Source organism: Dama dama, chromosome 12 (genome assembly GCF_033118175.1).
Source record: "Dama dama isolate Ldn47 chromosome 12, ASM3311817v1, whole genome shotgun sequence".
Lineage (NCBI taxonomy): Eukaryota > Metazoa > Chordata > Mammalia > Artiodactyla > Cervidae > Dama > Dama dama.
The window spans coordinates 26,411,468-26,437,549 of record NC_083692.1 but is presented as its reverse complement, the minus strand read 5'-3'; the positions used below and the strand labels follow the sequence as shown (position 1 = coordinate 26,437,549).

Below are 26,082 nucleotides of genomic sequence, written 5' to 3'. Positions count from 1 at the left end.
ATTAGAATTTTGCTTGGTCCAAGATCCCTTTCCCCTTCCCGCCACAAGGTCCATGGTCCCTTCCGCTCTATTAGGAAGGTTTCCAAGTCCCCTTGGCTCTCAGTTGTTGTCTGAGAGACCAGACTCTGCCCTAACAACCGTTGCTAAGGGGCGGAGACTTGGAATTGGTTCCTGAGACCAAATACTCCAGGATCTAGTACTCTGGGCGCATGCGGCGACCTTCTTTGAACTCTCGCGAGGTTTCGTATTCCCGGAAGTCCCGAAGGATCTTCGCTGTTAACGGCGTCGCGATGTGTGTGGACTGTGTGGAGAAGGAATATCCCAACCGGGTGAGCGAGTGGGCGCCGAGAACTGCCCGCTCCCTTGGCCCATGGCCGCCCCTGAGGCTTCTCGTACCCCTGGGAGGTCTGGCGTGGGGCGGCCTCCGCCGCTGCACCCCATCCAGTGACCCGGTAGCTGTATTTAGCACCTGATAGGGGTACGGCCTGCAGCCGTCGTTTCCTGCATATCTCCACCCTGGAGACTGGGAGCAGCCGTAGCTTCGTTTCTCTTGAGCTCCAGGGGAGGGAAAAAAAAAAAACCCTACCGCCACCACCAACTTAGCCGAGAACAGAGGAAGCCCCCACCCCTACCCTGGTCTTATCCTCAAGCTTGATTTGATGGCATTCAGTGCTCTTCCCAAATTCTAGCGCTAGAAGGGACCTCTGAAGTCATCTGTAGAACCCAATTTTGCTGATGAAATTAATGCCTGGAGGTGGGAAATCTCTTGCCAAAGTTCACTTTCTAGTTAGTATGAAAGGCAAGACTGGAATTCTGGCTTCCTTGCTGTTAACTTTCTTTGAAATCGCTGTTCCTTTCAAGTTCAGGAGATTGCGAAGCTTGTTCTCATTTCGTTCAATGTATACTTACTGAACATTTGTATGCGTGTAACTTGCGAACCGTCGAAGAGTGTACATTTACAGGGTCACGTGACTAGCAAAAACTGACTAGTACCTAAATGCTATTCAGGTGTAGAGAAAGGGGAGAGCAATAGGAAATAGTGGTGTTCTCCCCAAAGAAAGGTGGAATTCACTTCAGACTTAAAGGATAGTTGTGACTGGGGTGGAAAAGGAAAGGAGGAACTGAAGGCTGGGGGAAATAACAAGGATTCTCATATAGGCTGGGAGATGTAGTTGTTTCTGTCTCTTAATAATTTGAGTAATACTTAGTCTTTTGGGAGGGTTTTATAACACATCATGAACACTCCTATGATATAACCTCTTTGAAAATAAAGGTCTAGCACTATTAAAAAAAAAAAAAAAGATGTATGCTGAATGACCTGGTGGTTCCGATTCTAGAGAAATAAATGCATGTTCCTGGAGACTGGTATAAGAATGTTCATAACAGCATTGTTTGTGGTGTTGGTGGTGGTTTAGCCGCTAAGTCCTGTGACTCTTGCGACCCCGTGGACTATAGCCTGCCAGGCTCCTCTGTCCATGGGATTCTCCAGGCAAGTATACTGGAGTGGGTTGCCAGGCTGGAAAAATGTGGTGTGGTCATAGAATGGAACGCCATGAGTGAATGGAGCAGTGGCTTTCAACTGGGAGCAGTTTTGCCTCCGGAGGGACATTTGACAAGAGCGGGAGATATTTTTGGTTATCGCGACTGCAGTCCTACTAACATTTAATAAGTAGAGGCCTTATGCCATACCTTTACATTTCACATACTTTTCTGTATTGTGGTCTATTTCATACTTTTTTTTTAAGTTTAAAGAGAGATTTTTGTGAATCCAGTACTGAAAACTGCACATTATAAGCACCATGAGGAAGATGTTTGCTGTGGATAATATCATATATTAAATTGGGTAATTCCCTGCCTCCAGGCTTCCACTGCAGGGGAAACAGGTTCAATCCCTGGTCCGGGAACTAAGATCCCATATGCTGAGGTGAGGCCAGGGCGGGAAGGAAAAAAAAAAAAAAATATATATATATATATATATGGTTGGATTTTTAAGAGTTGAGCTCATCAAAAGACAAAAATTATATTGAAGTTTAGACTATACACTTTAGGCTTTGGGCAGCCATCCAAAAAAAAAATAAGGAAATGACTCTGAAATCTGCTATATAGGAAAGTGGATCGAATGGTTGTATGTTGAGGTGATGGGATGGGAGAAAATGTAAAAGGACAGCCCTACAGAGCCTTTGGGGAAACCAAATGGCAGCTGTAGTATAGGTATGAGATGATGAAGACTTCATATCAAAGAAAGAATTAACAGGGCTAAACCAATTTAATGTAGGAGGGAAGAAGGGAAGAGCATTCATAATCTCAAGAGTTTTCTATCTAGGCAGCTGGGAAGTTTGAAAGTATTACAGAAGTTTGAGCCATATGGGAAAGAGAACCAAAATTGGGGGAGCAAATGATCAGATTGCTTTTTTTTTTTTTAAAATCATGTTTCATCTGATGTTGAAACTGTAACATTCCAGGAATAGGGTAAAAATATAGGAAGACAGTTTGGGTAAGAGACTCAAACAGATGACTCAACCAAATAAAGGAGTCAGGAAGAATTTGTTCACTTAGGAAAAGAATGTAGAGAATCAGCCAGTACTGAGAACTGAGTTTCAAGGATTAAATTAACTTAGAAAGTGAAAATAAAAGTATAGGAAGAAATAAAAGAGCTTCAAGGATTAAATTAATTTTGAATGTGAAAATAAAAGTATAGGAAGAAGAAAATAAAAGTATAGGAAGAAAATAAAAGTAAAGCTTTGAGGTGATTGGAAAACCAGGAAAGTGCCTGAAGCAGTTTTCTCTGATTTTTATTCTGTTTTAAAATGATTAAAAACTGTCATGAAGAAGAATTGGACTTTTATTTGAAATTCCAGAAGGCAGATTCAGAAATAATTAGTGGATGGATGTTAGGGGGCTATAGGCTTTAAATCAGAATAAAGAACTTTCTAACAGATTTTTTTTTTTTTTTTTTTTAATGGAATGGGTAACCTTAGAGAAATTGAACTCTTCCTTTCATTCAGTAGAGACTAAATGATGTCTTGAAGTCTCAGGGATCCCTCCAACTCTGGGATTTTTTGAAGTCATGAGATATTTTTAAGGACAGTAAGAGCAGAAGCCATTCTGCTTGAACCTGGCAAAGGTAAAGGTACTAAGGTGGTAGTAGCAAGTATAGACCACTTATTAAATTCGGCAGAGAAAAATAATGGGTTAACATGTTGGATAGGTCTAAATGCCGAATGAGTAGGTAATAAATATTTAATTATTTATCTTTGGGCTTCCCTTGCGGCTCAGCTGGTAAAGAATCCGCCTGCAATGCAGGAGACCTGGGTTTGATTCCTAGGTTGGGAAGATCCCCTAGAGAAGGGAAAAGCTAACCACTTCGGTATTCTGGCCTGGAGAATTCCATGGACTGTATAGTCCATGGGGTCACAAAGAGTCGGACACAACTGAGGGACTTTCATTTCACTTGGTTTTCTAAAATGTCTGGACTTTGGTGGTAAATGTTTTTCACAGCCTAGTAGATTTCTTACAGAGCTCTGGCCCTCTTGTTTGTAATATTACACCAAGAACTTGAACTCAGACTTGAATCAAATTGGAAATGAACCATACTAATTTTTTGAACTCAACTTTTTTTACTCAACTATGAACCAGATTACTTTTTTCCATTTAGAAAAGCATTTAGCAAACCAGTTAGAACTAGAACTCTACTGCATTTTCTAAAATAACTGTTTAGGCACAAAATTGTAATAAAACATTCCTATATCAAACTAGAAATGAAATCTATACTTCATATAGTTCAAGTTGCAGCTTTAACATTCTTAGTAATGTAGCAGCAATACAGAAATAGAGCATAAATTTAGATTAATCAGAGGGAAGTAATCAGTGTAAATTAGTTACATGTTTAAATTAGAAATTATGTTTTATATACTTTAAAATTAAACTATGAAAGTTTATGTACTTGGATTGTTGTGTGCATGTCCATATTTGCTCAGTCATGTCTGACTCCTGGCGACCCTATGGAGTATAGCCTGCTAGGCTCCTCTGTCCTTGGGTTTCTCCAGGCAAGAATACTGGAGTGGGTTGCCATAGTTTACTCCAGGGAATTTTCCCTGACCCAGGGCTCGAACTCGTGTCATCTCCTGTACTGGCAGGCAGATTCTTTACCACTGTACCACCTGGGAAGCCCAAATTGTTGTTTAGCATCAAACCATATTTAATTAAATGTGGAGTCTGATATACAATTTGTAAAGCAGTTGTATGGAAATGGATGCTTTAAAATGATGTTCTGCATTTTAAAATGTCTATATTAAAAACAAAACAAAACACAGGGGACTGTCCTGGTGGTCCAGCGGCTAAGACTCCTTGCTCCCAGCGCAGGGGTGTCGGGTTTGAACCATGGTCAGGGGACTAGATTCTACATGCCACAGCTAAGACCTGGAACAGTCAAATAAATAAATATTTTAAAAACAATCTGGAAAAAAAAATAAAAACAATCTGGAATCAGTAACTTAACTTTCCATTTTAAGACAGTGAAAAAGCAAGAGCAGACTGAACCCAAAGCAAGCACAAGAAATGATACAGATTAGAGTGGCAGTGAATGAAGTAGGAGATAGAAAATAGAGAAAATCAGCAAAATTAAAATTTGGTTCTTTAAAAACTATTTTCCAGATTTAAGTACTCCTTGTCAAAACATATACACTGATAAGTTACACCATCTAAAATGATAGTTTTTTGAAAGAAACAAACTGGCCCAATCCTTGTCAATATCTTTGCAAATTTCTCAAATTTGTAAGATTTTATCATAGTATACTTTCATACTAATTATCAATCATAGTATTTAACCATTTCTTCCTGCGTATTTATATACCTTTACAGATCTTCAACCAGGATTTGGCTGAATCACATTTTCTAAAGATTGTTAACTTTTGACTTTTTTCCTGTCTTCTTGAAACTGTTATAGCTTACTATTATTACTGCGAAGTTGATTTAGATTTTATTCTTCTCTTTCCTCCTGCTGTGAAAACCTCAAACACGTCTCTGAATACTGTATTCTTTAATTTTCTTTCCCAAATTTGGACATTAATAATCTTGCTTCATCTAATAAAATAATCATGCCTCACTGATGAAGGTTACCCTCACTTTCAAATGATCAGGGCCCTTAGAGAAAGCCCCATCAGTTTCTTAGGTACTTTACTTACATTTTGCCATTTCAAGAATTTATTTCCTTACCTCACAACAGGTACATATGTATCTCTTCTCTTCCTTCAGTATTTAGAGTTTACATTTGGCCTGCTTATATGGTCAGATTACAGAGTTTAGACCATATTGTATAAAGTGCCTGTGTTTATGTGTGCACTTCTGCTCAGAGTGCTGTTAATAATTTATTTGAACATGGTATTTAGATCTTTATTCTTTTAAGAGTTTTTTAAAAAATTCCTTAATATCTTGGAGTCTTTGACAGTCAACTTTTCTGGATTCAAGGCAGTACCAGTTCAGACCTTAATAGGCTTTTTGTCAAAGTTTATTAATTCTAGCCGATCTATTTAAAATCTTAAAAGATAATGCTGTTAAAGTGCTGCACTCAATATGCCAGAACATTTGGAAAACTCAACAATGGCCACAGGACTGGAAAAGGTCAGTTTATTCTGGTCTGGTCAGTTATTCCAGTCTCAGAAAGGCAATGCCAAGGAATGTTCAGACTACCATTGAATTGCCCTTGTTTCACATGCTAGCAAGGTAATGCTCAAAATCCTTCAAGCTAGGCTTCAACAGTACATAAACCAAGAACTTCCAGATATATAAGCTGGATTTAGAAAAGGCAGAGGAACCAGAGATCAAATTGCCAATTTTTGTTGGATTGTAGAAAAAGCAAGGGAATTCTAGAAAAACATCTATTTCATTGACTACACTAAGGCCTTTGACTGTGCAGATCACAGCAAACTGTGGAAAATTCTGAAAGAGATGGGAATACCAGACCACCTGACCTGCCTCCTGAGAAACCTGTATGAAGGTCAAGAAGCAATAGTTAGAACCGGACATAGAGCAGTGGACTGGTTCATAATTGGGAAATGAGTGCATCAAGGCCGTATATTGTCACCCTGCTTATTTAATTTTTATGCAGAGTACATCATGTGAAATGCCAGGCTGGGTAAACAACAAGCTGGAATCAAGATTGCCAGGAGAAATGTCAACAACCTCAGGTATGCACATGATTCCACTCTGATGGTAGAAGGTGAAGAGGAACTAAAGAGCCTCTTGATGAAGGTGAAAGAGAGTGAAAAAAAACTGACTTAAAACTCAACCTTAAAAAACCTAAGATCATGGCATCTGGTCCTGTTACTTCATGGCAAATAGTTGGGGGAAAAGTTGAAATAGAGGCAGATTTTATTTTCTTGGACTCCAAAATTACTGTGGACAGTGACTGTAGCCACGAAATTAAAGGATGCTTGCTCCTTGGAAGAAAAGCTATGACAAACCCAGACAGCATATTAAAAAGCAGAGACATTACTTTGCCAACAAAGGTCTGTATAGTCAAAACTGTTTTTTTTCCAGTAGTCAGGTATGGATGTGAGAGTTGGACTGTAAAAGAAGGCTGAGTGCTAAAGAATTTATGCTTTTGAATTGTGCTGGAAAAAACTCTAGAGAGTCCCTTGGACAGCAAGGAGATCAAACCAGTCAATCCTCAAGGAAATCAACCCTGAATATTCATTGGAAGGACTGATACTGAAGCTAAAGGTCCAATACTTTGGCCACCTGATGCAAAGAGACAACTCATTGGAAAAGACCCTGATGCTGGGAAAGATTAAGGGCAGGAGGAGAAGCAGGCAACAGAGGATGAGATGGGTGAATAGCATCACCGACTTAATGGTCATGAGTTTGAGCAAACTCCGGGAGATTGTGAAGGAAGGGGAAGCCTGGCATGCTATAGTCAACGGGGTCACAGAGAATTGGACATGACTTAGCAACTGAACAACAACAATCATCTAATTAGGAAAAGAACTTGAAAAAGAATAGATACATGTGTATGTATAACTGAATCGCTGTGCTGCACACCTGGAGCTAACTGTACCTCAGTATAAAATAAATAAGGCTAGCTAGGTTGCTTATGGATTAAGTTCTGAACAATTACTAGTAAGGCTTCAGCAAAGACCCCATTTGAGCCAGGAACATATGTTATTTACAGTTTCTTTCTCTCTTAAATGTCACGATGTCAGTCTGATGAATTGCAGAAATTACCTTCTCTGCCTGAATCACATATATCCTAAGGACTGATATCTATAAGAGCTGAAAGTTTATTTCTCTCTATTTATTTTCTGATATTTTTAAGGTGAGAAAATGCTTTTTCAACAGTCAACTGAGCATCACATTGCATAAGGTCATTTTTATTATTGGCTCAGAGTTTCCATTTTGATTAAATTTTCATTCTAGTTTTATGATACCTCATTTAGTGGTGTTGGCTATTAGATTTTCTAACTTTTCCTTTTCATGTGTTATATTAAGACTTCATTAAGTTGTTTCTAAATATCCAATTGTGTTTAGTCTTCTCTCTTAAACACAGTTGCAGACTTCAGAGACTTACAGCTCTAACACTGCCTCAGGTTTATTTACTATGAATGATACTTTTAGAGGAAAGCTAGTAATTTCAAAAATTACTTGGCATAAACTTCAAGCAAGTAAATTGTGGTCATGTTTTTTGACTTTAGAGACTTTAAGTCTATTAATCATTTTCTCCAAGGATTTTGAAATATAAGAAAATTAAGTCTCCCCCCAAAAAGAAAATTAAATCCCTATTTTTCTTATTTTAGGGTAACATCTGCCTGGAAAATGGATCTTTCTTGCTGAACTTTACAGGCTGTGCAGTGTGCAGTAAGCGAGATTTTATGCTGATCACAAACAAATCTTTGAAAGAGGAAGATGGAGAAGAAATAGTTACCTATGATCGTAAGTAGACTGTTTAACATCTAAGTCTGTTAGTAGAGGTCATCTTTTGGGAATTAGACTGTGCAAAGTATTATGAGGTCTATATTACTATCACACTGTACCACATAATACTAGTTTTTTAAGAGGAGAATATAGGTAACATCTCATGTATCTAGCAACATCATATATTCCACATAAATTACTTGCAGATAGCTGAAGCTTATAATTTAAGCACCAGTTTTCTTTTGTTTATCTTTAAAGACTGTCTTCTGAAACAAGATACAGGGACTTTTTTTAAACTTAGGGTCATCCATGTGAATTTTCACCTTCTCATCTACTATAGTATGATGCAATGATGTACTTCAGCAGCTCTTAAGTGTTTAGGGCTGTTTGTCCCTAGACTAAATGGCTCTGAGAAACTGTTTTTTTAAGTCTTATTTCTGCTTTTATAGCTTTTGTGTCTTTTGTTCCTGTCAGTCTATCATTTCTTTTGCTGCTGTCAGGATGGATGCCATCTTCATGTGCTGTTCTTCATCCTTTATACTGGGAAATGAAATAAATAACTATGTATAATAAAAAAATCAGTTCTGAGGTTGGCACTAAGAATCTCTGAGTAAATTTATGTTCATGTGCACTTTAGTACTCAGATATTGTGGCAGCTGATTTAACTATTCACATTTCCTTTTTGATTGTCTCCTGATTTTTTGGCATGTTCTGGCTATATGAAATAAATGTGTTAATAATGACATTTTTAAAGAAGGGTATAAAAGACACTAAGCCTTTAGAATAGAGTCAGAAAATAGAAAAATGTTCCACATTAGAAGAATCTTCTTTCTTTTAGCATATTTAGTTTTTATTTTTCTAGATAGAGGAGAGTGGTCAAAAGCAAGGGCTCTGGAGCGAGAAAGCCTGGTTTGAATTCTGGTTGCAACACTTCCTAACTCTGCGTTGTCTTCCTAGTTACTTACACACAGTGTGCCTTTCTTTCCTTATCCTTACAAAAGGCTTCCCTGATGGCTCAGCTGGTAGGGAATCCACCTGTAATGTGGGAGACCCGATCCCTGGGTTGGGAAGATCCCCTGGAAAAGGGAATGGCCACCCACCTCAGTATTCTGGCCTGGAGAATTCTATGTATAGTCCATGGGGTCGCAAAGAGTCGGACACGACTGAGCAACTTTAACTTCACTTCACTTCACTTCACAAAGATGATAAGAATAGTATCTACCTTGTTGGGTTTTTGAGAAGATTAAGTGAATAAACAGATAAAAAATGTTTAAAACAGTATCTGGCACACAATAAGCACTCAATATATAATAGTTATTATAATACTGTTTTTACTAGAGTCTTGTTACTGCTAAATTCACTTTAATGTCTTGTGTTAGCTTTTTGTTTATGTTTGGGTAGTAGCACAGTTTCTATCATTCCTGAGAATAAAAGCTCCTATATAATTAGGTAGGTCCAGCTGATTTAAAAAATACACATATCTGCTAATTGATTACCTTAGCTTCTAATGGTAATTGCACATTAAGTCTCTGAGTTCAGGCCCTTAATTATATAGTGGTGCTGTGTAATAGAGTCTGTATTTTTTTTAATCAAGGTGGACATTACAATGGGTTTCTTTTGTGTTAAATTTGACAGAGTTAAGATTCTTTTAAAGCAACACCATGCTAAGAATAGAAATTTTACTGTCTTCAGACACCATCTAAGATTTAATTTTTTAAGTCTCTCTCTGTTTCAGCAGATCTTTGTAAGAATTGTCATCACGTAATAGCCAGGCATGAGTATACATTCAGTATCATGGATGAATTTCAGGTAAATGTATATATGTGGGTGTGTTATTGAGGGGAAGGGGGATAAGAAGAGTACCCTTGACAAATCTAGGTATAATCTTCGTAAATGAAGTGCTCACAGATGTTAGAGGAGACTGTCCCTCTCTTCCACTTGTGTAAGTTGAGACAGACACTTTAGATGTGGGTGGATCTGTTCAAACCTGTCTTCACAAGAGTCACAAAGCAAAATGCATGCCTTACAGATGATATCTCTGTCCTGTCATTTTTGCTTATAAAGAATAGTACCTTATGGCTTCTTGTAAGGTTACCATTGTGCCTCTTTTTTCTCTACCCAGTTATTTGATTGCACAGTTGTTGGCTTTAAGTGTTGGTCTGCCCACTGCCACCATTCTTATAGAGCATGGAAATCGTGATAGTGAGATTATCTTTGTTTCCCTTGGACTGTAGTCAGCAACTCTGGTCTCAATTTTGGTAGGATATTTGAATATTATTTGAGAAGTAAAACAATAGGTGTATCATGGTTGGAGGAGAGAAGCTGAACCACTGTAAGGGTAGAGAATAGGGATCTATTAAAAGATTAGTCCTTATACAACTGTGAGAGCATGTGAAGAATTCTACAAAATCCTACAGGCTAGTATAGGCCTGCAGTTGCTGAAGATCCACAGATCTAACGGTGAGGAAAAAAAGCTGGACAGTGGGGGAGAGCCACAGACAAACTGGAAAGCCCAAGGACACACTCATCTGTGTCCATCCCTCACTGCCTCCGCTTTCAAGATTGAGTTACTTACTTCCTGTGAACTACATGTTCATAGGATATAAACATCAGGTAAGAGCTTTTTACTGTCAAGGGAAAATTTTTTTTGGTACTACTATGATTAGGGAAAAAATCTTCTACAGTAGAATCTTATAAAATAGTGCAAGAGAACCACTTTCATTTTTACTTCAATGTGGAAGAAGGCACTTAGTCACCTGTCAGAATCTGGTCTAATATCTTGTGGTCCATCTAAATAACATCCTGACCACATCTCCCCAGCATCCAAAAATTATGCCTCAAAGATTCTTATATGATAGATGTCTCTTTGGGCAAAATCAAGGTCTCAAGTGAAGGAGTAGTGACCAAATAGGGGAGTGAATATGTCAAGGCCTTAAAGGAGCATCTCTCTCCATTCATGGAAGGACAGGTGTGCTTATAATTATTTTCCAGCAGTTCCTGAAGCTCCTGTGAAGTTTTTAGAGTCCCTAAGTGAATCTTGAGATTGCCTGTTTATGCCCTAATTGAGCCATAGTGTGTCAGCACCCTGAGACCAAAGCCTAGCAGATTTTCCATTATGACTGAGCACAGCCATTTTCAAAGCTGTCCCAGAAGCTCCTTTGGGGAAGGAAGAAGGGAAGGGAAGATGGCTGTAGTCACAATGCCTAGATAGTGTGGAATTCTCTTGGGAAAAAACTCTTAAACTGGACTCTACCTCCAGTCCTCTCTTTCCCAACATCCACTCCCTGCCACCCCCTTCTTTATTTTGCTATCAGCATATTTGTCTTAAAATGATGCTTTCAGACTACCTCTTTGGCTTTGTCTAGAATAGCTGTCTTTAGCTCCTGTATACTGTCCAAGCTTCCCATCCCAAGGTTCTCACTGGGTTGGCAGTCTCCCTTTCTCTCATTTCTCACTGCTCTCCTTTTGCACACCATTTGTAGCATTGTCCCAGCTTTAGTCTCTCCTCCTTCCCTCCTGTTGTAGAAATTTTTAGTTCCTCTCTGTTATCCCCACAACGCATTTCCTCAGGAATTTCATGTTACCTTCTCTCCTCCTAACTTTTTCTCAATGAGATTTAAAGCATTTTTACATTAAATATATTTAGTTCTTCTCTATTTGTTAAAAGTAAATTAAAATCCTTTCGTTTCACTCAGTTGCTTCTTCGATTCATCTCTGATCATCTCTCTCCTTCCTTTTGCTTCTTTACTTGAATAGCTCTTTACCCTATTTTCCTTTATTTCCTTTTGCTTCTCCTAACAATCTACAAATTGGTTTTCACTTTACTTTCGAATTTCAAATTTCACTTTACTTTCAAATTTCATTTTCACTTTACTGAAATTATTCTCTCATAGATTCCCTATAATGTAGCCAAATCCTGTGACCTTGCCTTCTCATCTCTCTTAACATCTTTCTGAATCTGGTTTTGTTAACCATTGTCTTTTTGGAGCATTTTATCCTCTGGGGTCCATAGTGCTAGACTTTTTTCTTTCTTTTTAAATCATTTTGAAAGTTCCCTTGCTTTCTCTGTGGTTTCCTTTCCTATTTCTCCCTAACATCTTTTCTCCTGAGCTTTGGCCTCTGGTCTAGGAACCTTCTCTTTACTCTCTCAGATACCGAGCACACGTATACTCAGTCTCTGGTGAAGCCTACAGATCTCCTCCTCTAACCCTGATGTCCTGTCTGCCCTCCTTCCTCCCTTTGTCTCTCTCTTTTGTTTGGCTTCAGTGTCACGCTTCATGTGAAGGACCATCCCACTCAAACCTAGAGGACTGCAGCAGTCTCTGTGCTGGAGTTGTGCACACCGCCCTCAAGTTAATCTCCTGACACGGCTCTGCTGCTCCTCACGCCGTGTGCTTGCCCTGTTCCGTATCGCTGTCTGTATTCCTGCTCTTTCCTTTACTTAACTTGTCCCTTTCACTATGTTCAAGCTAACTAAATCTTATCTCTTTTAAGCTGTACTTAAATTGTGCCTCCTTCTGCTTCTTAGTAATCCAGCCCTTTTTTGGACTGTTCTTGTATCCGTTGCAGCCCCCAACTCGTGACTAGCCAATTGGTCACTTCCATCTCAGCCTGGTAACCCCAAGGACTCCTCATCTCAGCTGCTGTGACTTACTTTCCTCAGCCTCACCCCACTCCAGCCCCCATCTTACTCCAATAGTAGTTCAGGTTCAGGGTGGGATTCCCACCATTGGTAAAATTTTGCTTTGTTTGAAATGTCTTATGAGAAATTTAAATCAGAAGTAGGCAGACTAGGACTTCCAGAGGTCCTGTGGTTAAGACTCCATGCTTCCACTGCAGGGGCCTCAGGTACACTCCCTGGTCAGGGAAGTTCTGTGTGCCACGGGGTGTGGTCAAAAGAGAAAAAGGCAGAGTAGTGTATTAATCTTCAGTTCTCAGCTTCAGTTTGCTTTATTTGTACCTCTCAGGATTACTTTGAAGCAAATCCCAAACGTTTCCTACTTCTGTAAATATTTCAGTATGAACTCTAAAAGATAAAGATTCTGTTTTTAAACAGATTCATTTTTAACAAACAATGTTGTTAAAATAAGGTTTTCTGATGGCAAGTATTGAGGGGAGAGTAGAGACATAAGTACAGAGTTTAAATGGAAAATAAGTTGTGATTACAAGCATCCTGTATTTTTTATATTACCCTAAAATCCATTAAAAGGGCTATATTTTTGCCTCAGGAAAGAAGAGGGAAACTGAGACTGCTTTTTCTTTGTCTATGGACCAGGGAAGGAGAGGACCAAGGGTCAGAATTAGCAGGTACTAATAGAGGGAAGTCACTCAGTCATGTCCGACTCTGCAGCCCTTGAATTGAATACTGGAGTGGGTAGCCTTTCCTGTCTCCAGGGGATCTTCCAAACCCAGGGATCGAACCTAGGTCTCCTGCATTGCGGGTGTATTCTTTACCAGCTGAGCCATAGGGGAAGCCCAGAAAAGGAAATGGCAACCCACTCCAGTGTTCTTGCCTGGATAATCCCAGGGACAGGGGAGCCTGGTGGGCTCTCATCTAGGGGGTCACACAGAGTTGGTCATGACTGAAGCAACTTAGCAGTAGCAGCAGCAATAGAGGGAAGAGGCCCATGGGACCCTCAGCGTAAAACACAGGATCAGATCTTGCCCAAAGGGGATTCCACCATCCCACCATTTCTTCCAGATCATTTCCCTCAGGCTTTGCCCAGGTGGAGCCTTTGAAGATCTCTGTGAATGACTAAGAGGAATTCTGATTCTCCTAACTTGGCCAATTTGGGTGAAAAGTGTCCTGATCCCACCATATTCCTGGCAGCACGAGAAGATATGTTCCTGGCATCCCAAGTGAGAATTCTGGACATATTTTCCCACAGAAACACTTCTCTGTGTGGTTAGATTCTATAGGACTTGTGCAGTATAAATTTAAAAGACTCCCTGGATTTCCCTGGGAACCTAACTGCTTTGTGTAATGTTACTTCTGTGGGAAACTGCTTCTGCATTCCAAATAATTGACCTGGAATGAAATTTGGATTCCAGACTGCCTATAAATTAAAGATTATAGGTATAATCAGTCTTACTGATTTAACAGTTTTTCCAAATTATACCATATGTTAGGTTTTTTCTTTCTGTCAAGTTGCACTGTAAATTTTGCAAGGTCAGACCTTGTCCTCTCCTTTTCCCATGTCTGCCAGTGTACCTGGCATATTACAGAGCCTTTATGCACTTAATGAAAACTTGTCATTGGGTAGGTTGGTTGAAAATTCAGATAGTTGTCTAGCTTCACACATTTTCCCATATTGACTTTATTATTTTTTTCTTCATTTCCAGTGAGAGGTTGACATTCTACTAGTAATGTCTAGGGAGTGAAAGCAGAATTTGAAAGCAGTAAAAACCTTGGAGAGAGTGGATTTTAACTATTTTTGATTCATGAGACTCGTGTTTGTTTGCTGAGCTCTGGCCTCTATTTCTACTCTGTGTGGAGTAGACTTTAAAATTAAATGTGGTCTTTTAAGAAACAGTCTTTCTACTGCTATAACTAAGTCCTCCTGCTGAACTCTCTAGCAAGAAATGGAAAGGCAGTTGCTGGTTCTGAGTCTTTGTACAGTAGTCACTGTTTACCTCTGTGACCCACTCTGGTGACTGTTCAGACCCATGAAACTCAAACTGCCTTGACTGATCAATTTCCAGGCAGCCAGCAATCTCAATGTCAGGTGTGGAAATACTAATAGACTTAGTATAGATGCATGTTTTCCTAAAGAAGATAAAAAGTTTTAAAGTAAAAGGTTTGAAAGATATATGTTTCTATAGTTTATGACCATATTATATATTCTAGAAAGGAACAGCTATAAAAACAGAACTTTGACCTAAGGATTTTTGCTTAAAACAAAATACCTTCTGTCGCCAGTCTGGACATTTGTTAAGCCCAGGAAACATTAAACTCTTTAAAAAGATCAAATTCTAGAAAACTAGCTATCTAAATAGGAGACATGAGATACTAGTGGGTTTAACATAATTATTTTTTCTGGAGTAGATAAAAGTAGCCTTTTGGGTTTGGAAATTTTTTCCCCTTTTTTGTTTTAAAAATTGTTTCCGTTGCATATTAGTGTTGAATATCCTAGAAAGGAACAGCTCAACAGAAATTTGTCCTCAGGGGCGCACACTCAAATTGTTTCATTACTTTAAATAGCAGCACTAAGTAAGCCCAGTATATGTGTTTTCTAAATTTAGTAAATAGCCATGCCTTTCCAAGATGACATTCTTGTATACATAGTAAATAGAGCATAGAACATCAGTATGTATTCAATTTAAACAAAATGTTGTGGGATACACAGACTAAACCTAAGACTTCACTTACAGGAAGAAAGTTGAAGAAATTGATCTACTGTACAGATAGTATATCCAGGACAATTTACAGAGGACAGGTTTACCAGAGAAAGTTATGAAGGCTGTTTCTGCTGGTTCCTCAAGGTAATTGTGCACTTTCTCTTGTTCCAGGAATATACCATGCTGTGTCTGTTATGTGGTAAAGCCGAAGATACTATCAGTATTCTTCCGGACGACCCCCGACAAATGACTCTGTTATTCTAAGGATCCTTCTGCCGTTCTGTAATAACGCTGTTGTGTTGGTTTACAATACAGCAAGCCTGATGATTTGTCTTAGTTTATAATGGAAATTATTTGCATATTTTTTTTTGCTGCTTAGACTCACCTGTTCTTTGAAAGAAAGAGTTCCCTGGCAGTCCAGTTGTTAGGACTTGGCACTTGCACTGCTGTGGCCAGTATTCAGTCCCTGGCTGGGAAACTAAGACCCCACAAGCTATGTAGTGCAGGCCTCACTGCCCCCACAAAAAAAAGTGATTTAGGAGATTGCTGAGCTCTTCTGCTGAAGTTCCCAGTACATATTAGTGCAGCCAGATGAGGCATCTTTGCTAGCTGTTATGTGGCTGAAAAATAACTAGGATGGAAAGCACATCTAGTGCCCAGATCTTGGTTCAAACAAAAGGAATCTAGGACTCCTTGGAGAAATGACTGAATCTAGGACTGGGGCAGTAAATATACAAGATGAGCTTGGAGCATCTTGAGCCACAAAAAAAGGAAGTGCTCAAAGGGAAATCACAATGATTGGGAGTATGTCAAAGGGACAGAAGAACCCCCCAGAGAACCTCCCAGTGACCAAGGCTGGAACAATCTGAGCAACAAAATAAAGTAGTATTGGATTATAACCCAAACTATAAAATAAATATTCATGAGTCCCTACGTGAATGACTGAATAAATACATATATTGGAGGGAATAGTTAAGTCCCCCACATGGGAAAATTTCAAATAATGTATGTAGATACTCCTAACTCCTTAACTATGGGTTTGCATGACTTCCTTCCAAAGAGTAGAGTATGGGAAGGGGGAAAAGTAATTTTAACTTTTATTTCAATGAGAGATCTGACAGACACTAGCCTGGTGATCAAGATTAACATCTCTGATGATAAGCCACGTTGATAGCATTACCCTTGATATGTGATAAGAATAACATGTTACCTTTGGGGTCTTCCTCCCCAAAACCCAAAACTTCAGTCTAACCATGAGAAAAACTTCAGACAAATCCCAGTTGCGAGAGAAATCCCAACTGAGGAAAATACCTGTCCAGTACTCCTCAAAACTGTCAAGGTCATCAAAGAAAGAAAATCTGAGGAGCCCTCATAGCCAAAAAGAGCCTAAAGACACATGACTATTAAATGAAATCTGGTATCCTGAATAAGATCCTGCACCAGAAAAAGGACATTTGGTAAAACTAGGGAAATCTGAATAAAGTACAGACTTTAGGTAATAAAGTAGAATGATTTCAGTTGCTTCAAAGAGATCTTACCTTGCATAGTTGAAAGAACACTGGCTTGGGTGTCATAAAACCTGGCATTTAGGCCTCTGCCATTTGGTAGCAGTATAACCATTAAGCAAAGCGTCATACTAGACTTTATTGTCCCCTTTCTATAGAATTGGTGTAATATAAATGGATATACTTCCTTCATGGTATTGTTAGAAGGTCGAAAAATCATGTAAATGTAAAATGCTTTGGAAGGCATATAAAGTACTAGATAGGATGAGATTGTTTTAGTTAGTTCTCATTCTGAAATCAAAACTTAAGGGTCAGGCATTAAAGCAGAATTGTTTCTTGTTCAGATCTCAGACCCTCTGAATGGAGTGAGCCAAGTTGTTGATATCAGGGAAAAGCTTTGTTATGTAACAGGAATAATAATAATAGCCGAGGTTTACTGATTACTTACTATGTGCCAAGGCCATTTTAAGCACTTGTTTCATCCTCATTAACCATTCCATGAGGGTAGGTACTATTGTTACCCCAGTTTTAGAGCCAGATAAACTAAGGTAGAAAGAAGTTAAGCAGCTGAGTCCAGGTCACGTAGTACAGTGATGCTCTCGCAGTTCTAGCCTTCAGTACACATGAAGTGTGAGAGTCTGGCAAGGTTAGGAAGAGGTCGAGAATATCGGTGACAGCACTCTGAGGAATCTAGGCATGTCAGACTAAGATTTATTATTCAGAAAAGTTAGCGCAGCTGTTCCTTAGGGATCAGTTGTTTTATTCCTGGAAAATGTTTTCCACTTTCTGCAAATCTATATCTGACCTGCTGAGGAAATCATTTGGTGAATTGAATCCAGAAAGCAGAGAAAATGTTTCATTACTTTAAATAGCAGCACTAAGCCCATTACAGTTTCTGAATTGTCCCTTCTTGGAGTTTGCTATTATTTCCAACTTAAGTCTTTTGGAGTTCAAGAGTATGAATTTATATGCCCTTCCTGATATCCTCATCTCTATAATTATCTGGTTTTGGACAATATATTACAAAAAATTTAAACATAAGATCCTACCTATATATTTCATTATTATTAAGCCAGCATTTTACTGTGTTTGGTGATCTTCCTTATATATCTTCTAGCATTTTTTTGTGGATCTAATAGAATAAAGACCTCTTAAACGCAGTTCTACTTTTTCTATATTTCTCTGTTTAAGTAGAGGGGAACCAGGCAAAAGCATTTGTCTCCTTTATTTCCTTCTCTGAGATGTAGGGAGGAGAAGAAAGGACCTTAGTGGGAGTGTAGTGGGAAACATGAACTTGTGCTGGCAGCTCATTCCTTCTCTCCCTGATTCATGATGTGCAGGTTGGGGTCGACCTAGTGAGGCTCTTGAAACCCAAAGCTCAGCATGTTTGCTATAGCTTTAATTTGCTGTCTTACTCAAGTGGTCTTGAGTTCTCCAAATACTAATTAATTGACATGTGATATAGTCTAGACAGAGCCAGATATGGTTTGTTAGCTTGTAAGTCATCGCTAAGAAGTATACATTCACTGTTCTTTATTTCAATGTAACAAGAATCCTTTTCAGTTTCATTCTTCTGTTTTGCAAGCAAAGCTAAGTTAAACTTCACTGAATCTGAGGCTCTCAGTTTTAAAATGTATGTTTCTTGACTATAGTACAAGTCTCTATTGTGAGATATGCTGTGGTTGGGTAGAAGGGAAATCAAGAGACCTAGGTTTGAAATTCGCTCTGCCACCTGCTTATTGTGGGACATTGGGCAAGTCATTCTGTCTGTACCTTGATTTTTTCAGTGGAAAAGTAGACACAGTCATACCTCCTTCACAGAGTTTTAAAATCATGATATAATGTTAAGTGAAAGCATCATTAGGTCATAGAGTGCTGTGTACAGGCAGCTGTCAGGGGTCTTAATGCAGGAACTCTGAGATAGAAGAAAGCACTGTTGTGTCATGGTTAATTGTAGAAGCTTTGGAGTCAGATTGACCGGGGTTTAACTTTCAACCCTGCCCCTTGCTAGACCTTTGTCCTTGAAAAGTTTCTTTCTCAATTACCTACTCTTTAAATAGAGATAAATATTCCTCAGGATCAGTATGAGGATTAAATAACCTAGGGTATAGAAGGTACTTAGCGCAGTGTGGGGGTATGGTGTATGGTAATTTGGATGATGGTTGTGATGGTGATTATAAGAAATCACTAGATTTGAAATCATCTGTAAACGTTTGGCTTGGACTTTCTTAATCTTAAACCGAGGAGATTTAGTTACAGGAACATAGTCATGGAAATAACCATCAGTTTCAGTCTATGAATCTGGACCCCTAAAATCACTTATTCTAAACTGTATTTTTTGTAACAGCCCTAGAGGAATGATTCTCTCTGTCCCTTCTCTAAAGTAGCATTATCTCAGCACTTCTGGGAAAGCCTGTTTATAGGACTTCTTGCTTCCTGAGTGCCCCTGGGGAAATTTAAAACATCATGTTGATCTAGGAAAGTGGGTGATTATATTAAGGTTTGCCATGGCTGTTTATGACCATAAACTGATACTTCTGAGGATGTAAAGGGGACAAACAAGTTGAGGAATAAAGGAAAGAAAATAATTCCTCATTTCTGAAGCAAACAACATTTCCCTGCCCAAGTGAGGAGCCCTCTTCTAGCGTTATGGTCCATTCTGACTCTCTCTGCAAAATCACTTATAGTGTAATTCACGCTCCTTTGGGACTCTCTAAATAATTCTCTCAACTTGAGCCTCCTGGGGAAGACCCAAGACATTGTTCTGGCATATGAGGTCCCCAGGCCTATGGCATGGTGTCCGCACCCAGGAAAGCTGGCTCTGCTGTTGAACATCACAGCAGGCAGTGACCCTGTGAAGATGATGAACAAATCATGCCGGCATCCCACAGGAAGTCCCATTTTATTTCTTCAGGGAATCAGTTTTTACTCTAAAATCAGGGCTTAATCTTGCCCCCTATGAAAAAAATAGAACTCATACCCTAGCTGTTGGCTCTGACAGTGGAAATCTTAAAAGGCTTGAGTTCTCAAGAGTCAAGTTAAGGGTGACCTTAATTTAGCAGGAGGCCTACAGAAACATGCCAGGGGGTTCCCACTGTACCACTCAGGTTACCGTTTTGAAATAAAGCACCGTCGATGACATAGCTTTAGTAGAAGGTCAGACAGTGGGGATCCTTAACCTCTATTCTACATTTACTTTTCAGATGATGCGAGTGCTTGGAAAAGTTATGGGGAACATCCTAGAAAAAGCATTTTCCCCTCTGCGTGGGGTTCTCAAACTAATGTGTCCAGCTGGGAGAACTGTCCCTGAGAAGTAAAATATTCCATATAGTGATCGAAGAAGGAAAGGCAAAGTGAGGTTTCCAGGAAGAGGTTTGTGAGACAAAGTGGGGGGCAGTGACTCTTCTTTTCCAGAGTATGACAAAGCCCAGCCTCAGTGGTGCTTTTGAGAACGCCTGCACTAGGTGAGGGATCTGGGGCACCATCCCTCCAAGCCATTTGGCAGAACTCTGTTCTCACAGAGAACAGCTATCATGTCAGCGGGTTATAAACTGACTGTCTGAAGGGAGGCTCTATCCCATCCCTACCCTCACAGGAAAGGAAGTAAAACCAACCATTCACGCCTAAACTTGTCCCTTTTGTGAACATGGGAGTGTGAGAACGACAAGGGTGGAACATAAACTTTAAAAAGGAGGGAGAGTCCATATAACAGTGCATCCAAAACAAACATTACTCCACAAGGTGGTCAGGAGATGGGTAAGGTGCTCTTTGTGTTCCCTGTAACTGTACCCGCCCTTGCTGTCAGTTAAGTGGACCAAATTCACCTTCTCAAGATGCAGACAACGTTTAGTCAGCCCAGTACCCACAGAGAAACTGACGTCTTCCTAACTGGAATCCTCTGACCAACTTCCCAGTGCTTCTGCCACTTCTTCCCCTTTCTTCTCATTATCACCTTCTTTCCCCAGTCCTGAAGAAGAGCCGTAAAGGAACAAGACAATTCACATTTCCCAAAACTCCGCCTGCCACTGTAGACCTTGACCAGAGCTTGCTTTCCGGACAGGAATTGGGATGTCCCCTTGATCAGAGGCTCCCTCTCCTCAGCTTTCGTGTGCTGCCCCCCTGCCCCTCAGTTCTACCTGCAGTCCCAGCACCCCTCCCCACTTGGCCAAGGAAGAAGACACACAGAGCCTGGCTGTTTCCACACCTACCCTTTATTGGACTCAGCCCACAGGCTGGCTCCAGGCCTCCACTCTTCTCAGACACCGCCCATACAGATTTAGGAAGGTGCCATCATTCTGTGAAGACTCAGAGCCCACCCACCTCTTGGAGCCCCAGGCTGAGTCACCAGAAGGTTGCGGGAGGGGAAGGAAACAGACCAGAAAGGCAAGGCTCTTCAGTGAAGGGGACTGATCTGAAGGGAAAGCTTGGGCCCAGCAGTCTTCTGAGGGCACAGTGCGTGCTCAGGAGAGACACTCAGGGCGGGAGGAGATAGACCTGCTAGTGTCTATATGGCAACTTTGAGGAGGCGCTTGATGTCAGGCTCGATGTTGATGGTTTGGAAGGTGCGGCTGTAGCGGCGGAAGGGCTCCCCTTCCGGCCCAATGAGGAACTTCTCAAAGTTCCAGGACACATCTGAGCGGCGCACGGGGCTCCAGATGATGAACTTGGGATCGGTCATGAGGGAAAACGGGTCGTCATAAGGGTAGGGGAGCTTGTCCTTCAGGTAGGCGAAGACAGGATGCTCGTTCTGACCATTCACATCACACTTCTGGACAAGGGTGAAGGTGGGCTGGAATCCACCCCCAGGGCGGACATACTTGAGGCTGTTCAAGATCTCTTCATTCTGACAGTTCTCCTGGGGGAGGAAAGAGACAGAGCTTGGAAAAGGCAAGGGGAAGATGGAGGATCTAGAAAGCCTTTCACTCTTCTGTACTCCCCAGGGTCATTCTTTGTAGGTGTCTTCCCGCTTCCTGTTCCGTCTCTTTATTCGTTTTGCCCTGCTCTTGGCTCAGAGTTTCCCCTCTCAGAGCTATCGTCCTGATGGTTTGCTGGGTCGTTTCTGAAAGTTCTCAGAGATCCTAGTTTGGCTGTTCTTGTTCTGAAGATTTAGCGCTTTTGAGCTGTTGCTTCTCCCTCCTATCTACCCTGAGCAGTTCTTAGGCTATGTCTGAATCTTCAAGGAACCTTCAGCTCAGGGCAGTAGAAAGAAAGGGAAAGGAGGCTCAGGTCACACTGCCTAGAACCCTTCTTCCCCTTATGTAGCTGCACGCACACACACACACAGCCTGCGTGCGCGCGCACACACACACACATCTGCATGCACATACACATACACACACATACAAACAACCTGCACACACACAAACGCACAGCCTGCACACACACACACACAGCCTGCACACACACACAGCCTGCACACACACACACACAGCCTGCACACACACATCTGCATGCACACACACACACACACACGCCTGCCACCACCTTCCCTTTCCTTCTGCCCTGATTTTGCCTCTCTTCTAATTACCTGTGAGTGTTGAATATAGCCTTGGCCTCTGCCCTACTCAGCTCCTGAAACTAAAGGTGAAATTGAGGTCTAGAAGAATGGGATTTATAGCTTCTTCCTTTCATCTTGCCTCATCCTAGATCTGAAGTACAAGTAGGAGAAAACTTTGATGAAGGAAAACCCCATCCAAGGAAGACTAGCTTTCAGGTGCCATATAAAGACAAAATAGGTTAACACCAACAATGAATGTACTGTATATGAAATTACTTCATGGCCACCAGGCATGAATTAAATAGGATAAAGGGTTTAGGCTTCTGGAATAGGCCAGGGGAAGGGGAAGTTAAGGAAGTAAGTACAAGAGAGCCAAAAGTTGTGCCTGTGTAATTATGGTTCCTTCCACTTAGACCTCACCCTCAGCTAGAATGCTTTAGCTCTCAACCTATTACCCGTCTTCCCTCCCTGCTGCCAGCCCTGTCTTATCCCTGCTTAGGATTCTCCACCCCTGACAACCCTCAAAGGCCCATGGAAACACTTATTTTCCACCCCCACCCCCAAGTCTAAGAGTCAGGTATCTCCCTCTGGGAAAAAGTTCCTGCCTCTGACCTACTAGAACCAATTAGTACAGTAAGTTCCAGGCCATCATGACATCTTGAGCCCAGAGTTGATGGCTATTAAAGTCTTATCTCCTAATGCACATGGCTGGCTGGCTACTGGTACGTTATGAATTCCCTCCAGCAACTGGCTGGTCTGAAGTGATGGCTGGAGGCACCTCTGAAGAGGTTTTGCCTTTTCTGTCTCTCTTGTCCTGGCCAAGCCTAGAAATGGAATGGAGACAGGGAAGGAACAGTGAGCGCACTCATGGTTTGGGCTCAGGTTTGTCACAACCAATGACATTTCAGCCTTCCTGCCTGTATCTCTGCCAGTCTCTTCCTTGCCTTCAGGCCTCTGTGAATTGAACCAAAGGGATTAAAATTGGAGGGTTCACTTAGGGACATTCTGCCTGCTTGTGCTATTAAAATCCTAAGTGAAAATAGAAGAATCCCTAAAAGATAACTTGAGGTGTGTGGGCTAAAGATGTGTAACAACTTGATGCATTAATCAGGGACATTGAGGAGCATATGATACCCAGAGGAGACACATGCACTTTACAAACCCTTTGCTTTCCCCCAAATTCACTCTCCACTTGGCTGGTTTCAAACAAACAAACAAAACCTTTCAATCTAAATAATAAAGTTGCTTGCTTTTTCATATTACTTTATATTTTCCAAGTTACTTTTGTAGCTCTTACACTATCAACCTCACAATAATCCTTAGTGCCCGACTCTTCTGACCCCATGGACTATAGCCCAGCAGGCTCGTCTGTCCATGGGATTTCCCAGGCAAGAATACTGGAATGAGTTGCCATTTCCTTTTCCAGGGGGTCTTCCCGACCCAGGGATCGAATCCTTGTCTCCTACACTGCAGGCAGGTTCTTTACTGCTGAGCCACCAGGGAAGCCCTCCTCTATGAGACAAGTGGTATTATCCCTAGTTTATGGATGAGGAAACCAAAACAGAAAAATTGAGTGGGCACTGACCCATTAAATAGCAGAACCAAGTCTAGTGAGAACAACGGTCTCCTGAGTCAGTTCAATCCTAATTTGATTCTTGATCTTCTGTTTCCTCCAGTCATTCATTCAACAGATACGTAATGAGTGTCTTCTATACCCTAGGCACCGAGGACACAATGGAGAGAGAACCAGACCAGGTACCAAGCCTCATGGAGTGTAGTGGGAAGACAAGAAACCATGAAAATCCACATCTTTGGTGTGCTGTCACAGACAGGATCATACTGACTTCCCCCTGGTAGTCACCTGTACCTATAGACCTAGCGTAACAAAACATACCCCATAATTCCAGACACTCCAGCACACAGTCGTTCTCCCCCTCTCCTTAGTCCTCTAGAGCTACAGCAGTCCAACTCCAGGGACCTCTCACCTGATGTCCAAATTGGTTGCAAGGGAAGCCAAGAACGACCAGGCGCCTGGGGAAGCGGCACTGCAGCTCGTTGAGTTGGGTGAAGTCCCGGGTGGTTGTGCCTCAAAGCGAGGCCACATTCTCAATCAGCACTGCCCTGCCTCGGAACGTATTGAAATCTACCTTCTCCCCATCCAGGCTGATAGCACTGAGGTCGTAGAAGGACTTGGCAATGTAAGCCATGGTGGACGTGCAGAGTGAGTGGCAGAGCCCTGTGAGCCCACTTAAGGGTCGATTAAAGGGGTGGGGAGGAAGGAGGAGCCAGGAGGGCTCTCACAGTGGGGCTCTGAGCATCCCCAGGATGACTTAGCAAAAACAGTCACCTACCTGTAAGTGCTGTTTGAACAAGAAACTTGCTCCTCCTATTTACAGACTCTGAACAAAGCCACCTCCCTGCCCCACCCCGTTGGCAACCTGGGAAGGGCCAACGTGGTATCTCTGAGTAGACATCAATAATTCACTGCTTGCAGGAAACCAGAGCCCCAAAGGTCGGAGAGGAGGAAAAAAGGGAGGGAGGGATGCAAGACTGACTCCTGTCTACCCCAGCAAGTGGTTTTCACTTGGCACAGACATTTATTGCGTGCCTGCTGAGTGCCGAGCTGTGAACTGTGCAATTGAGAGGCCAGGGTCTGCCGAGGCCTGAACGATAAGGAAGGGAATTGGGTGCATGTCCCCTTGACTCAGACTACCGTCGAAATACACATGTTACTGTTCACATTTCTCTCTTTGGCCATTACCTTCCACAAGCATAAAATCAAAGGGACCCTTGGGAGGATGGTGTGTGATTTTCTAAAATAATGGCTTTCAGTGCTTCAGCTTGCACCCAGTCTGAAGAGGTGAGGCTATGTTTGTCTTGAAAAGTCTTTCAGTGAATGATGGTACCTGCCCTAGAGGGTACATCTGCCCTTGCCCCTGCTCTGGGCTACCTCCTCTAATACCCCTCGCCCCGCCCCCACAGGGTCAGGAGGATGCAGTTGGTTGTGGCTGGGATAACAGAGAGGAGTCATAGAGCAGGTGGGTAAACTCGGGGCACGGTTTACCTTTTTTCAGACTAAGGCTCTGGCCCTGAAGACTTTCCAGAGGCAGTTGTGCTGGTCATTCTCCACAGAAGAAAGTGTACGAGGAGTCGAAGCTGCTATGGTTCTAGACCCAGCTAAGCCACTCAGTTTTCAGCACATCTGGGGACCTCCTAGGGCTCTCAGGGGAGCAGAGCCCCGGAAGCCCACAGAAACTAAAAAGGCCTAATACTTCACTTTATTCTTCCAAACGCCCATGGATACAACAAATCAGGGGTTTGTTTGGTTTCTTATTTATTTTTTAATGCCTGGATTTTTCCATCAGTAAAGTTGGCAATTAGGCTTTACCTGGTTTGGTGATTTTAGAGTGAAATTTCAATAACAGTGCAGTTGTTTACTAGGGAGTGTGTTCACAGGTATGTGTCCCTTGGGAACCGTCTCTGAGAACAAAAAGAAACCAGGCTGGGGAGCAGCTGGTCTTGAGAATCTGATTTGCTGGGAGGATGGAGCAACTCTCCAGGCAGTGCCTGGCTTTTCTGTGTTTTGTAGCCTGTTCGTGGCTGTTCTTGGCAACAAGGAAGCCCATTTTCTCCACCAGCTGCTCCCCACAAACAAGCCTCCATTACCTAAGTGGGGAGGGAATCTTTTGCCAGTAGAAGAGGCGGCAGGAAACACAGAAGTATGTTCCCTGCTGAGGCTGGGTGGAACTCCTGGGAAAAAGCAATAAACGTCCCCCCCGAAGCCACTGAGTCAGAACTTGGCCCTGACAGTGGGCTAAACTTTAACATGAACTT

At 41.5% G+C, this 26,082-nt stretch overlaps 2 protein-coding genes across 4 annotated transcripts; one reads left to right on the top strand and one right to left on the bottom strand.

The window, feature by feature from the left end:
* Window positions 1-209: 209 nt before the first annotated feature.
* Window positions 210-15,596, top strand: CHURC1 (churchill domain containing 1). 3 transcript variants are annotated; one of them, XM_061156875.1, is made up of 4 exons: window positions 210-329; window positions 7,791-7,926; window positions 9,647-9,717; window positions 15,418-15,596. In XM_061156875.1, exons 1-4 carry the CDS (start codon window positions 210-212, stop codon window positions 15,508-15,510), a joined length of 420 nt encoding a protein of 139 aa, XP_061012858.1. In that variant the 3' UTR covers window positions 15,511-15,596. The 3 variants fall into 3 exon arrangements, with proteins under 3 accessions (XP_061012858.1, XP_061012859.1, XP_061012860.1); XM_061156876.1 differs by having other exon boundaries at window positions 214-329; window positions 9,644-9,717; XM_061156877.1 differs by lacking the exon at window positions 9,647-9,717 and having other exon boundaries at window positions 214-329.
* Window positions 15,597-20,933: 5,337 nt separating this feature from the next.
* Window positions 20,934-24,833, bottom strand: GPX2 (glutathione peroxidase 2). The gene is made up of 2 exons (XM_061156874.1): window positions 24,234-24,833; window positions 20,934-21,606 (listed from the first exon to the last, which is right to left on the bottom strand). The coding sequence occupies exons 1-2, from the start codon at window positions 24,453-24,455 to the stop codon at window positions 21,256-21,258; spliced, it is 573 nt and encodes a 190-aa protein (XP_061012857.1). The 5' UTR covers window positions 24,456-24,833; the 3' UTR covers window positions 20,934-21,255.
* Between the last annotated feature and the right edge of the window lie 1,249 nt (window positions 24,834-26,082).

What these genes read in the sequence shown, in the direction of transcription:
- CHURC1 (XM_061156875.1), top strand. Translation starts at nt 210, where the DNA reads ATGCGGCGACCTTCTTTGAACTCTCGCGAGGTTTCGTATTCCCGGAAG. An exon ending in AGAAGGAATATCCCAACCGG is followed by an intron (nt 330 to 7,790) that starts GTGAGCGAGTGG and finishes TTCTTATTTTAG; the next exon opens with GGTAACATCTGCCTGGAAAA. An exon ending in GTATCATGGATGAATTTCAG is followed by an intron (nt 9,718 to 15,417) that starts GTAAATGTATAT and finishes CTCTTGTTCCAG; the next exon opens with GAATATACCATGCTGTGTCT.